The sequence below is a fragment of the Pleurodeles waltl genome, chromosome 2_1 (assembly GCF_031143425.1).
Source record: "Pleurodeles waltl isolate 20211129_DDA chromosome 2_1, aPleWal1.hap1.20221129, whole genome shotgun sequence".
NCBI lineage: Eukaryota > Metazoa > Chordata > Amphibia > Caudata > Salamandridae > Pleurodeles > Pleurodeles waltl.
Genome location: NC_090438.1, coordinates 201,078,302 through 201,093,929, shown reverse-complemented (window position 1 = coordinate 201,093,929; position 15,628 = coordinate 201,078,302). Strand labels below are relative to the sequence as shown.

Here is a 15,628-nt window from a genome sequence, read left to right as displayed (position 1 = left end):
CTGCAGGATCGGTCCGCAGGTTTGGATTGACATCGAAATAATTTCTTGGTTCAAGGTGGTCGAGGTCGAAGCTTTAACTTTTGTTGCATTTTCAGCACTGAGCTAGAAGGCAGAGCAGTCAAAACCGTCTTTTGGTGCCGACCATGGCCGAGAGGCAGTGGTGGACCGGTGACCTCTAGGATAGGCTGTGGGCATTTTGGGAGGGTTTCTGTCAGTGAGAAGGGGGCACAGTACTCACGCGCTGGACAGAAGAAAGTTATTGGCTCTCGAACTCCACATCTGACTTGGAGGTTTCTTGGATGGAAAACGTTTTCTCCTCCTGCACTGTTGGTTCCTCCTGGGTGAGGTCTTCCCCGAAGAGATCCGAGGGATCATCCGATGCCTTCTGGGCCATCTCAAGTCAATGAGTCCATCGGTCCTGAATGGTCTTTTTACATCTAAATGACTTGCAGGAGTCGCAGTCGGCCTTGCGGTGGTCTGGAGAGAGGCAAAGGTTGCACACTAGGTGTTGGTCGGGGTGCAGAAACTTGGCATGGCATTGAGGGCAGAATAGGAATGGAGCACGTTCCATCAGGGAACCATTTCCGTTGATGCCAGAGCATTGCTGAAGGTAGGCCCGAGACAGGTGGTAAAACCCCAAAGAGCGGTCAGTCCATACCCAAAGCGACAAAAAGAGTAGTGAGTGCTGAGACAGAAAGGTGCGATTGAATACTATACCGCTGGAACCAAAAAGATAGAAAACTGAACAGAGTCAAAGACACAAAGCATAGGCACACACGTCTGAACCCAAAGGCGGAGAGAAAACAATCTAACAAAGGAGTTGATGCCCATGCGCAGTATCACCGGGAGAAGGAATCACTCGATCTCGTGACTCGAAAGGCTTCTTCAAAGAAAAACAACTCGCACAACTCCGCAACCCAACACTAGATGGCAGGAGTATGCAGAGTATGTGTAGCTACACCCAAACATGCCATCACACCTAGCAGTTATTGAAACAATGAATTTCTTTGAAATAATACTTTAAATGTTATATGCAAAAGTCAAAAAATGTACTTCTCCGCTATACTGTCTCTCTTATATTTTACTGAATTATATTTGCCAAGATTCATTAATGATCAAAGTATGATTATAATTTTTTATGTCTTTTTTTGTTGAGAATAAAGAATGTCATTTAATTCTATTAGTTTTAGTTAGCCATATTGATTTATTAGGCCTCAGTCTTCTAGGAGAATGAGACAGCAGTACTCCTATTGCTAATGTTTTATTTCTTTTCAGATGTCATTGACATGAAATGTTACTTTGGGAATATGTATTCTATTGTGATACCCATGGTAAGCCTGGGAAAGTAACCTTGAAAAGAGCACATGAGGAACCAGAGGATGTAAATATTCATTCGACATTCCGAAGTGTTGCAAAGTTGTACAGGAGAGAGAAGGATGAATGCCTTCCCATGCTGATCATGAGAATTTCTTCCATTGCAAGTGCCCCATCATGTGATGCCTTGTGACTGGACAGTTGGATCGTTCGATATCCATGGTATGGGCTATGGACAAATCAGAATTTGCTGTGGACTTTAATTTACAGATTCCAGTTGGATTCAGAGAACTTCTTTACTTGGACTCTGAGAGGTACAAACTTCTTCCCCTTGCCCCGCTTTACCCCCATGAAGAGGTGAGTCTTAGATTTTCTGATCCTTGAGAAGACGCTTCTAAATGCTGACACACCCTTTTTACTTACTTTTTGCCAACCTTAGTTATATTTTGTCCAGGATGAAACTTTAAATTGTCTTTGTTCCTTATTTCCTTTTTGCCCCCATGTGTTGTATCTCAGCACATGCAAACTAATAACCAGCACAGTTGTTTGGGTTTCACCTCTTCTGTAGCTGGATATCTTGGATAGGATTGACTTGGCTTTATGCATGGAAAAAACTGGACTGTATTTCTTTACAGATCACCAGATCATTTACTAATGTATTGTACTGCATTGCTGCTTGTTTTGAGAATTATTTACATTAATTTGAGCATTAATTTGTAATAAAGCCCTTTCACTTTATTCCCGACTGGACTTTTTCTTGTGTGACCAAATTGGTCATGCTGTAAAGTGTTAATTGCTGATTTGACTTTGATGCCTAACTTTCCTTCCTCCAGCTCGGTGAAAAGACCCATTGACCTCTTTAAAAGCATTACATAGGAAATGCTCAAGCTGTACAGGTGCCACTGACTTAAAACACCCCTATCATCCAACAGAAGGTATATTACTGATTAGGAGATGAGACTTCCAATTCTTCCATCAGGAACCAGTTTTAGGTTGTTAACAAAAAATGCTGAAACAGTTGGGCAGATAGCTGAAACCAAGAAAAAAAACTAAGCTTATCTACAGTTGCTAAAAACATTTTGGAAATACTTGGGAGAGCCTGAAAAAGAAATAGTGGCTTGAAGCACTTCTGGGGTTTTTCCTTGAATAATGTGTTGGATCCCCAGGTTATTTTCACAGAGACTCATGCTGGTTATGTGGAAAGAGTGAAAAATACCAACTGACCAGTGAAACAAAATAACATTGAAGGACCAGAAGCACAAGTAGCAGACTGTCGCCTTCATATTGTGCTATGGGGGCACTGAATTTACTTTTTAATATGTAATTTTTAACTGTTAGATCATTTATTGCACAATTTTTTTGATTTGTAAACTGTTGAACCAATGACTCTTAATTCTTGTGTACTAGCGTGAATTTGCCACTGAGGAAAATGTTAATGTTAACAAGGAGAAGGACGCCTCATTTGCATTGTGGTGACCCCATGTAAATGTTGCAAGAATGGTGCCGAATGCCAGTTTAGGATTACTGTGCCAGTGCTGTTAGGACAAACAATGCCCTTTGCCTACAACAGCATATTGATGATTGTCAGAATGTGTACCCAAGGTAGACAGACTTTAAGCCAGTGTATCAACCAGTCGAGCTATCGTACTATGTTCATGATTTAAAGTACAGTTGGACTCTTGCTTAGAAACTGACGTGCCTGCAAAAACTAAAAATGACTAAAGGTTGTTATCCGTAATGTCACAAGTATTTCTTTTCGTATTTACCTCATTAGGTCGTTTCGCATGGGATTCTGACATCTTCTGAATAACTTACCTGATAATTTCTTCTAAAGATTAAGGCATGATTTGCAACACTTTGTCCACAATATGTAGAGTTTAGCCTTACTAACACTGGAGTAAGTGTTTGGGTGTGAAAGTGACTAAAAATAAATTTCTTTCAGGGAGTCTACAGATACAGTGTTAAAACTGATCCTAAGTCCTGAACGTATGAATAACTGGGCAGAAATCTCAATTTTGTGACAAGCTAGCTTAATTTTTTTCATTTCCAAAATCCAGACTGTCTAGCAAGAAATTAAAAATGTGCAGCTGACCAAGAACCACTTTCTTACATCATTAGTAGCTCGAAATGTCACTTAGCAATGGTTTGCTTCTAAAACCATCATTTACGCCCTCCTTCTAGAACCCCTCAGGTGTCTAAAATGAGGTTCTCCTGATGTCATTTGCCTGTTTTTGGTTCTTAAATCCCTTGCACCCTCCATTGCTGGTCCAATTTCTGAAATCTTAAAAAAACTCATTGTCATCAGGCTGTGTACCTGACTTCCGCAAATCAGGAATTGTAACACCACTTTTAAAGAAAGATATCCTGTTGAGCACACAAGTAGAAAACTATCACCCTATCATGCTGCACCCTGCACTAGCAATTATGAAAGCACACAGCGGTTGAGCACATATACTCCATATTGGACGTGTGCCCTTTCTGATATTTCTTTCAGTCACTTCCAAGGAGTGCAGGTTTCATTTAGTTTTTATTGTTCTCGTTAGTTTTCGGACTTGGTTTTACGTAAGTGTTTGGAATCACTCTCCTTGGCATCTCAGCATTACTATGGACCTTTCTTATGTGTATTCTGAACTATCGTTTGTTAAATCTATTATCAATGCTATTGTGGGCCCATTTGTTTCTTAACATAGACGTGATGTACCATGTCATTGACCTATGCATTTTATACACATTTTATTGAAATGCACGAATTGCACTGCAGTGGGAATATTGCAAACCTGCAAATGAAAACTATTTTTTTTTAAAATGGAAAAGAAAGCATCCCTTGATCCCGGATGGCTCGATTTCCACCTGAACAGTGGCACAGAAAATGCACCCCTATAAACAATTGACAAACTGGAAAAAATGGTGAATTAAGGCAACTCAACGGGTGTCTGTTTTTTTACATCGGCCCCCATTTTTTGATGCAGTGGACAACACCATTCTTCTCTGCCAGTTCCAGGAAATGGCTGTCTTGTGGCACGTGGGGGGTGGTTTTCCTCCTCCCTGACCAACTGTACTCTGTTCTTCTATCTACCCCCTTACTGTTATAATGGGATTCTGTCATTGATGGGTTCTCAAGAGATCTCTTCAATTGCAACTTCATTACCTATTTAATGGCTAAGCTGCGTCATTAGTGCTTCTAAATAAACGCCATAGAGGAATGGCAGTAATGTACACTGAGAGCACACACTTGTTGATGCAGCTCAATCAATATGCTCCCACTACTTCTGAATCTCAAAATCTGCCTGAAAGACATTCAAGCCTTGATGTCAAAGAGTTCAAATTTGGTCAAAGGGAACACGACCGAATAATGGCTTGTGATAAACAACAAGCAGCTTTGGCAAGATTCTATACAGCCCCTCCCGTTAAACTCCTTTTGGAACTCCAAAGGTTAAATCATGTGGAGTGTGGATTGATGAAAATCTAATTTGACGAGCAAATAAATGCTTTTTCCTCCTCTTCCTTTCATGTACTGCTTACATCAAGAAAAGTCCTGCATTTCATTCCAAAACCCCTTCATGCCAATGTTCTTTCTGCCTGTGTCCTATCCCATTGTGCTTGGATAATGACCATGACTTATTATTGTTTTATACCAACAATAGCAAGGAACAATTAAAAAACTGTATCTGTTTGAATGAGATGTTTTCTTCTATTTTCTGTATGCAAATACATTTCATAATTATTTTAGAAATTTTGCTTTTTCGATGTGTAGATCTAAAAACATGATTGGTTATGCTAGTTTTGTATTTCTTGATTATATAAGAGGATTAATACTGAAAGAAATGTATTAATTGCTATATCGATGTAGTTTGCCCCTCTTCCTTTGGCCATATAGAAGTAGACAGTATTTTTTTACTCCTTTTTGGACAACCCGTAACTTTTTTTTTTTTGCACTTTTTTTTTTTTTTTTTTTAACATGGACTCTTCCTGGGCCTCCCAGACTGCATCCAACAAACTCCAAGACATAAAAAATGTTGTGATTAAAATTGTAACAGGGCTCGGAAAATCTGACCATGCAACTTAGGCCAGGAAAAAAAATATACCAGTTTCTGGTTAATCAGAGGGAAAATGTCATAACCCTTTATATCATGTGCAAAGTCTTTTTAAAATAGGAGGAATATTGCCTTAAGGATAGGGTTTTAGAATCACAGACTTGCTCGGACACTATGGGCCTGATTATGAGTTTGGCAGTTGGACGAGCCGACCGCCAAACTCGTCAAGACCACTGTCAATCTGGGGGCCTCTCCCTAGTCATATTACATGTTCCAACTGGAACGAACGGCGGAAAGATTGTATTAGGAAGTTCCTGCTGGTCAGCCCGGCCGGAACAGTGCTACGGTATTGGTCTCGGCTCCATACCGTAGCACAACAGCACCCTCGGAATGTGCACATTCTGAAGTTGCTGGTCGGGGGAGGGGTGCACTGTCCACAACATTGTCCTAGGCAGTGGAGGATTCCCCCTGTGGCTCCCAGCACTTCCTTTCCACCAGCCTTTTCATGGCAGGTTAAACCGCCATGAAAAGGCTGACGGATAGGGGACTCGTGATCAGCACAGCAGTGCCGAACTCAGTACTACCGTGGCTGACCACAAGTCTGAATGCGGTCAGCCTGTTGGGAACTGTGTTTCTGGCAGGGATGGCGGTCCTCTGGCGGTTGGACAGCCAGCGTCGTAATGTGGTGGTCGGACTGCCAGGAGGGCGGTGGTCCGACACCACTGCGAGGTTGGCAGTGTAAAGACTACCAGCCTTGTAATGAGGCCCTATGCTTCTAAGCTCATAGTTGCTGTTTCACGTTCCCAAGAAAAAGAGGTCTAACACTGTGGGCTGCTTGATACATAAACCAAAATGTGGAATAGTCCTCTTTAACCTTTTAAAACAGTCTAACCATCTGCTTTTCATAAAATTTCTCAATACATTGCTTTTGTGGTAATCCTTTAACTTCTTTTGCCCCTTACTCTTTTGGTCTCTCTCCATCCAGCTAGAGCCTCTCTGAGTGTCATGATGTGTTGTGAACATTGTGACAAGCCTGATTGAGACTTTTTGAATTTTTATCGTGTGCTTGCTTGCAGATTATTTTATCTCCTTCTATTAGAAAGTGTGAAGTTTTACACACATGCGCAGAAGTTTTAAGCTACAGGCACAGAAGTACTGGCATCATGTCCAAATCCTATCTAGGTAGACATACTTCTGTTGTTAATATTATAGTTGCTGCAATAACCTTATGGACGCTTACAATGAATGCGGACATGTTTCAATTGTTTTAGTTATAGCATCAAATTATCTACATGTAAACTGAGATGAGGCATTTATCGCCACACGTATTTTGCCTTCTTGGGACTCCCCACTTATAAACATGAGATATCACTAATCAGATACTATAAAAACTCAGGTATGTGGCCAATAATTGAAGAGGTTTTGCAACAAAACTATCAAGTCAGGAGTCCCGCCAGTTTGCTGCGACAAACCAGTGCCGGGGAGGGAGCAGGGAACTTCAGGAGCAGTGCCAAGAAGTGGCCTTCAGCCATGCACTGCTCATCGTACACCTGAAAGGGCTGTGATAGAGTACCACCAAACAGCATTTTTTACTGAGAGAAGGTATGCTGTGCGATCCATCTTAAGTAACTCAATTTATAGACTTGCTATTTTCAGCTTTTGCAAGTGTGCTAAGATGCTAATGTTGGGAATGTTCATCTTGTTTTTGCTGGCCATGTCATGCAGTGATGCATTGATTTAGTCATTCTGTTTGGTTACCGTTCGTATTTTATGACCTAAACTCAGTTTTAAAAACAAAACATAGTTTTATCCTGTGTAGATCAGTGCTGTATTGAGTGTATTATTTGTTTACGAAAGAGGGTCTGAAGCTCCTATGTGTCCCTCAACTCATCTACTGGGACTAATTGTGACCAGAAACCACTACCTGCACAGAGGGCTGTGTATGGGTTACACTCCACCTGGATTTCTCATGACAGTGCAAAATATGATCTGTAGAAATGTTAAAGACAATGGATATGCAAACATGCTGGCCTGGTAGTTTGGAGAGAAAACAGTAATTATTATTCCTGACAGGAGTTGTTTATTTTTTATTTTTTTTATTTTAGCAATTTCTTTAGTAATCCTTATATATTTGTAGTAGGATATTTGCACCAAACAGAAAATGCAATTATCACCCTAGCAGTCCTCTTCAGATCAGGCACCAATAACAGTAGAACACCTTTTTGTAGCAGATCACTGCTGACCTGGAAACTTCAGGACATTGTGAGGGTGCATGGCGGAAGCTTGTGTATGCTCATGTGCATTTGTAAATTTCTCCTTCTCGGGGGGGCATGGCTTAGGGCATCAAGATGGTGGTTGCACTCTAAGAGTGCTCCGTACCCCTCCGTCATCCGCCACAAAATCACACTGTATTGTCTGCCTGCTGAGCCCCATAAACAGTGACCCGTCGGTGCTGAGCTCCCCCCACCTTGCCGTGTCTGGAGGGTCGACAGTCCTGCGCAGCCAATAGAGGGCGCGGCCGTGCTGATCAAATCAGCGGACTGCCAGACGGCCTGCTTTCTGACCCGCCTTCTCACTGGCCCTTTGCCCTCGTGACCGGAAGCCCCATGGCTGGAAATTCTGAGGCCTATCTGGACTTCCAAGACTATTGTGGACACCACTTCGGAGGTGAGGAGTAGTTGGGTGGTCCTGGTGGAACGAGTTGGCGTGCTCTGCCCGAGGCCTCGGAGTGGAGGCCCTGCATCCCGTAGCGCACTGGCATGGCAGTGGGGGCCCACCGCTTTGAGGAGGCCGCACTGACTCTTACTCTGCTTTGTTAGAGGCTACACATGAAACGAAGGCACGGGCTGAGACTGAGGCGCAAACAATTGACTAAAATGCTGGTAAGCCAGAACACTTGACGGGAAGAGGCAAATAGGGGGCAAATCAGCGGCTGAAGGAGACTGGCTGGGGCCTACTCCCACCCCCTTTTCTTCAACCCGAGGGGTCTGGGGAGCAAGGGCACCTAGTGGGCCTACTTGGTGGCTCGTCTGTCACTGGGGAGATACAGGATTGCGGATCCTGGAGGGGGGAACGGAGCACCCAGAGCCTCTCTGCTTGCCTGTACCAGGACAGCGTGGAACTCCATGTGCAATGCCGCTGGAGGCCAGGGGGTATCGCATTGGGGCACTGTGACAAATGAGGGCCAAGGAGGCCATGAGGAGGTGTGTGGGTAGCCCCCAGGGGTTCTGATCCCACCTGCCTCAGACCTGCAGAGAGGGCAACAGAACTAGTGGAAGGCTGGGGCAACAGCTCCTCTGCTCCTGGTTCCCATCGAACCCGCTGTCAAACCAAATACTCTGAGGTGAAACAACCATCCTGCCATGTGGAAGGAGGATCGGGCGCCGCCTACATCGTCTCAGGACCATACAGATAAATATACTACCCAAGCGGGGGCCCTGGGTGGAGAGGGCACGGCGGAGGGGCCCACTGCAACAGAAGACACCTCAAAAATCCTACAAGCCATCCAGTCCTCGCAAACGGCAGTTGAACACAAAATTGGGAAAGTAAGAGTTACGACAATACCTTAAAAACGCCATGACACGTATCACTGAAACAGAACAAAGTGTCTCCACAGTGGAAGATGAAGTCCAGGAATTAAAGGCTAAAGTAAACCACCTACTCACCAACACATATGAATTGCAGCACTGGACAGAAGACGCTGAAAATTGATTGCGACGTAACAATTTGAGCTTCATTGGCTTTCCAGAAGGAATTGAGGGATCCGGAACTGGTGATTTTCTTGAGACCTGGCTTAAGACATGGATGCCCTCTGACAAACTGTCCCCATGGTTTACTGTGGAGTGGCCCACAGGGCGCTTACAGTGAGACAACCCCCGGGTGCTGCTCCCAGGGCTCTGATAGCACACTTCCTTAACTTTCATGATCATCACTGCATCTTGACAGAAGCCCGCCATCTAGACGGAGTGCACAACCAAAACTCCTTAGATCCTAACTTTTCCAGACTATTCCCATGAAGTCCGAACCAAGAGGCGCTCTTATGATCAAGTGAAACAGAAACTGAAAGCCTTACACTTACAAAACATGCTCCTTTTCCTGCCCACCTTAAGGTCCTGCACGCCGGAAAGGCCCACTTCTTTGATACGCTTGAATCAGCATGGGAATGGGCAACTGAGGAACGGCTCCTCCGATCATGTCCAGGGACAATGTGCCCTCCTAGCCGGTCCTCGCCTCGTGGCTTTGGGGTGACAGAGTGGAGGTCTGCCCGAAATGCTCCTGCACTCAATCCCACCGCAGGGGGTGGAAAATACTGCTGTCCCGCAACACTCACAATGTCTACGTCCTTCTATTCTACTCCTTCAAGAAATGCACCTAATGGAGACTAACTGCCCATTCCTTGTCCGGTACGGCTTTGGTAGGGTTCATCATACGTGCTTCACACGTGGAGCCAGGGGAGTCGCAATACTCCTCCATCGCTGCTACCCGAGGGTGGTACACCCAACGGCCACGGGAGGTTGATCACCCTACCAGGCACGATAGTTGGACAGCCCATCAACCTTCTTACTATATGCCTCCACCCCCCCCCCCAAACAGGGTTGGAAGCATTACTCACTATACTGACAATCGCCTAGAGGCCATAGGCCCGGCCATCATAGGGGGTGACATGAATGCCGTTCTTGACCTAGATCTGGATATCACGGGCCCCCCCTCAATCCAGAGAATGTCGGTCCGCTCTTCTCAACAAATGGCTACGTAAAGTGGGTCTATGTGACGCTTTGCGCACTTGGCATCCTCATTCCCAGCAATATACCCATACCTCGGCAGCCCAACACAAACGCGCATAGACATGCTCATTATGCCGGCCACTGACCTTCATTTGCTCGCCCAAGTGCAGATACTCGCCTGGGGCATCTCTGGTCATGCACCAAGGCTCTTCACCACTGGTTTCCCAGATGTCACCTGGAGACGGATATGGCGCCTCCATGCCTGGGTTCTACAGTACGCAACCTACTCTGCCGGTCTCTGTGTTGAAAATGAACACTACTTTCGAGACAACGTGGGCTGCGTCCACTCCAATGTAACGTTATGGGCAGTGGGTAAGGCGGTTATCCAGATAGAAAAAGAGAAGCAAGTACGCATTACAGAGCTTGAAGCTGGAGTGCTGCTGCTGAAACGAGAGCTGAACGAGGGTGGTGGGGTGGACTGGGGGCGGGCTCTAGAGCTTCTGAGAGAGGAATTTGAGACCTGCTCCCTTGAGGAGGCAAAGCTACTTTGGTGTGCCTCCCAGGCACACATATATGAATGGGGGGATAAAAATAGCAAACTATTTTATCAACTGGTCTGTGGACCGTTGGAGGGACATGTGGTTCCAGAAATAGGAGGTGCAGCCGGGACAATCCATAACAATCCCAAAGATATCGCCTCCACCTTTGCCCAATATTATGCTACCCAATACAAACCTGTCCCGAGACAGACCATTGAAAGGGATGCCCCACTTCTACATGAGATGTCTCTACCCTGCCTCTCAACAGTGCTCATTCACACATTAGATGAGCCTATATCACGTGAGGAGGTCAGTGAGGCTATCTTGGCGCTGAAACCGAGTAGGACTCCTGGTCCTGATGGCTACCCTGCCAAATATTACTCTAAATTTAGAGATATATAACTACCCCACCTTTACGACCTCTACAGCCCAAGGAACTGGACCATGCCACTATTTTAGTTTTCTCAAAATCCCATCCCTCTTCAAGGTCATGCACCACGTTCCGGCCCATCTCCCTAATAAATGGCAAAATAATAATATTTGCTGCTATCTTAGCTAATCACCTCAGGACGGTCATACACCATTTGGTTCACCCCGATCAGTGTGGCTTTATACCCACTTGGGGGACTAAACACTGCCTAAGGAGACTGCATGTCGCTTTGGCGCACAGACAGCATTGATTCCCCTTTGGCATTACTATTAATAGACTTTGAGAAGGAGTTTGATTCTGTACACTGGGGATATCTTGACTCAGTTTTAGAAAAAAGGGTTTGGGAGGCACCTTCCATCGCATGGTGCAACTTCTTTATCAGAGGCCAAATGCCAAGGACCATGGTAATGGAGTATTATTAGAATCCTTCTGTGTGGGGAGAGGGACATGGCAAGATTGTCTGCTGTCCCCTCTCCTCTTCGCCCTTATCACAGAACACCTAGCGCATCTGATTCATCAGGATGCTTTCCTCATGGGATGGAGGTGGACTGGGGATGAGGAGGACCACCTCGCCCTTTATACCGACGATGTACTTCTATATTTATCACATCCGGCAGTGAGCGGTCCCAGGTGCCTTTACCTACTTCAGGTTTTTGAGGAAGCCTCGGGTCTCCGAGTGAACCACCAGAAATCCCTCCTGATCCCACTCACCAACTCACGAGACACCATGGACCGACAATCCAACATTCCGATACAACGCCTTAGCTTCACGTACCTAGGTATCAAAGCTGCTCTGGAGCAGCCCATGACGTGGTCTCTTAACATCACCCCCATTGTCAAATCAGTGAAAGCCAACCTAAGTCGATGGCAAGTGTTGCCTCTGAATGTAATGGGATGCATAGCCCTACACAAAATGCTAGTTTTACCATTTTTTCTGTACATCGTCCAAAATCTCCCCATTCAACTCCCTCGCTAGTGGTTCCGAGAGATAGACGTGGTTGCCCGTGCATTTATTTGGCACAATGGCAGATGCCACATCTCTTGGGACCTATGTCAGCAGGATCCATATGAATGTGGTTTAGGCATGACAAATCTATACCTGTATTCCTTGGCCATGCAAACGCTGATCATTAATGATGACCCGGCCTACCACCTAGAGCTTTCCTTTAACGGGTTCTACGGAATCATGGATATGCTGTATGAGAAACCCATCCCTAGGACAATTCCTGAGATCATGAGCCAAGTCTTCAAGGGGTGGCGCTCTGCACAGAAACACACAAGATGGTGGAACCGAATCACCCAATGCGTACAGTTATGGCAACTGACACTGCTTCGGGAGGTGGTGAACCTGGAGAGATTCTCCAAATGAGATAATATTGGCATTACAGGCGTTGGTGACATCTAGGACCGCAATCACATGAGGTCCTCTCAGGAACTTCAACAAAGCTATGCTCTGGCTAAGACACAATTTCATAAATTGTTGCAACGCACACTGGCGGTCCACATTCCCGGGGACACCTCCGTTCCGGAATTCAGTCCCATGGAGGCTAAAATAATGTTGGGGGCGCTGGGAGGATGTCAAGTATTTATCGATCCCTGGTGCTGAATGCTTCTGTCTCTCCTCAATCTCTGTGCTCTCACTGGGAGACATGGATTGGGCCAATGGATGATGAGGATTGTAGGGACGCCTTAATGGCACCACATACCCTTACCATATCTGCAGACTACGCTTAATCCAAACATGTTACCTACACCATGCATACCCAACACCTACCAGGCCCCACCGAGCAGGGCTGCGAACTAACTCTGAATACAATAGGTGTGCCCATTTATCCTCCAACTTCTTTCACATAACCTAGTCTTGCCCTATCATCGCATGCTACCGGACGCAAATCCTGGGGGAGCCCTCAGGAGTGCTGGGGCTTGCCCTTGAACCTTCCCCGTTGATGATTCCTCTGGGGTGATGGAAGGAGCTGAAGGCACACAGGCACAAAAAACATTCCTGGGCACAGCGCTGCTCATAGCCAAGAGAGACATTGCTACACACTGGGCACGGAACACTCCCCCCTCCCTGACACAGTGGAGGAGGGGAGTGGATTGGTGCGCCACAATTGGAACAATCAGTTTACTTGGTATGGGGCTGCCCGAAGAAATTCAACAAAATTTGGTCTGTTTGGCTGGGGACTGTATAAGGTATAAGTTATGAAAAGTAAACAATGGTATATTGTTTCTATCATGTGCAACTATGACTAAATGGGACCACAATGTGCTCCGGCCCCCTTATAAATGTACCATAATGTATGGAAATATGTGTATGTGCAGAACTTTTGCATATTGCAAATTACTTGACACGTTTAATGTGCTTGTACCACTTGACTCATCTAACGGTAATAAAGTTGGTTATAAAAAACATTCTCTTTCTCTTCTTTGGATATTTTGTCTTATTATAAGGAAGCAAAATTAATCAATATGTTGATAGCTTGTGGGTTCCCAGGACCCTTGCATGTAACAAAGCAACTATATAGAAAAATATATGAACTCCTAAGCTTTACCCAGTACACAGGGCAAAGGTTCAGACAACTGCCCCAACTTACGTTGTATACTGAAGCAGAATTTTTTCTGTTGATACGAGATGTAACTGGACACTGCGCCAATCAATGCCATAGCCAGCGCACTGGCTATTCCTGCTATTGTCCCAGTCTCAGCAGCACTGGCTAAGAGTGACAAATAAAAAATAAAAAAAACAACAACATTGGTTACGCCCAATGCAAGCACATTACAACAAGAAATGCTTTCAGAAGTTTTAAGATTCTAATCCATTCCTGTAAGAAATAACCTATCACAGGAATATGTTTAAAAAACTAACATTTTTGGAACATATGATTTACAACAAGAAATGCTTTCAGAAGTTTTAAGATTCTAATCCTTTCCTGTGATAGAAAACCAATCACAGGAATATGTTTAAAGAAATACCATTTTTGTAACATAAGGTTTATGTATCTATTTGTCTAACTCTCCACCTCCCAATTTCCAATGTTTATATCTCACGAGTGACATCATGCTCTATACCAGACAAAAATGATCACAATGAACCAATTAAAGTAGTCAAACGTTATCTACAGAAACAAAAACCCTATACTAAGCACATGAAGTTTGTTCTGAGGGGTCACTTACAGGAACCGCTGTCGCTGTTACCACTTCCTCCCCCTCCACGGCCACCACCTGAAGGAGACAAATGCATTACATAAAGTGTGCCTTGAGTACAGGCTCTTAGCATGTAAGCGTAGGACTAAGGCTTGCACAAACATTAAGTGTGAATCTGCTTTGAAATCTAGCAGTATTGCTACCCCTAGTATAGGAAGACAGAGCAGATCATCACAGCTAGGAAAATCTCCATGCTCCTACTAGTAGGGAACAAGTGCACTCCGTGAAATATGCACAATATTTGATCTATACTAATATTATACTTTTATAACTGTTTAACTTTCAAGAAGTATTAAATCATAGTTTCAGTAATACAGGCTGCAATCATTTTATTTATTGCTTTATATTAATATATACAGTTTTTCGTTAAGATTTTAAATACTTAAAAACATGATTCAGTCATTCAACATTAAAGTAAACATTAAAGAAGTATGGTGTAGGCACATGAATGAGACCAAGCAAGGACTAGGAATCAAAAACCTGAAGATTATAGCACTATATTGCATGCTGTGAATAATACCTGCCTACAGGGCTGTTGGGACTGGGTACCTCCCAAAAGGCCACTTCAATAACCTTGGCCCAAACGCTGTGTTTTTCATCAGGTTCTGTCGCATTACTCTCCGGGTCGATTACAAGAGTCAGAGGGTGAACATACCCTAGTGGAGTGCCTGACAGTTCGGAGGAATGCCTTTCTCATGTGCTGCCCGTATGCATGCCCAACCAGGTGCTGTCCCCAACTAAGAGGCCAAGAGGGTGGAGCTCCACTTCCAATGTGGGATGGAAGGTGGAAGAGCTGGTGTGGTGATTTGCATTTTGGTCCTTACTGGCTGGATGCCGCTACATGCGTCAGCGCCACCAGCCCACACTGTCATACCACTAACAAACCTCTCACCATTCTTGTAGACGTGTTCAGCCCTGAATGTTAAGTCAAACATTCATGAGAATAACTCAAGCTGAAGACCAGTTGCACCATTCGCAGTCACAGGCATTTAAAAGTCGGGGTGAAATTTGCTCACATAGGAAAGTGGATATTTGCCTGAAATTAAATGGGTAATATGGACACAGGTTTTTACTATATTGTGAACTTATTTTGAATCATGGGAGGAAACATTTTCCACCGATGAATATTCCACCTACTAAACAGTGTAAATAACAAAAATCCTTAGAAAGATGCCTTCAACGTAATCATAGCCTGTACGAAATGGGGTCTCCAGTTGGCAGTGCTTTGCACCCTGTCCAAGCAGGGACCATTGCTCTAGTCAGGGTAATGAAGTCACAAAGCTAAGATAACCCCATATCACCCCCATGGTAGCTTGGCACAAGCAGCTAGGAAAATCTCAGAGGCAATGTATAAAGTATTTGTACATACAGTAACAGTTAACA

The 15,628-nt window shown here is 44.5% G+C and overlaps 1 protein-coding gene across 3 annotated transcripts in view; it reads right to left on the bottom strand.

The window, feature by feature from the left end:
• CD99L2 (CD99 molecule like 2) overlaps positions 1-15,628 on the bottom strand; it is a 584,389-nt gene that overhangs the window by 65,149 nt on the left and 503,612 nt on the right. For all 3 annotated transcript variants that reach the window (XM_069212400.1, XM_069212402.1, XM_069212401.1), the window contains 2 exons: positions 14,216-14,263; positions 13,636-13,755 (listed from right to left, as the gene is read on the bottom strand). In XM_069212400.1, coding sequence (XP_069068501.1) covers positions 13,636-13,755; positions 14,216-14,263 — 168 coding nt within the window. The remainder of the gene's footprint in view (positions 1-13,635; positions 13,756-14,215; positions 14,264-15,628) is intronic.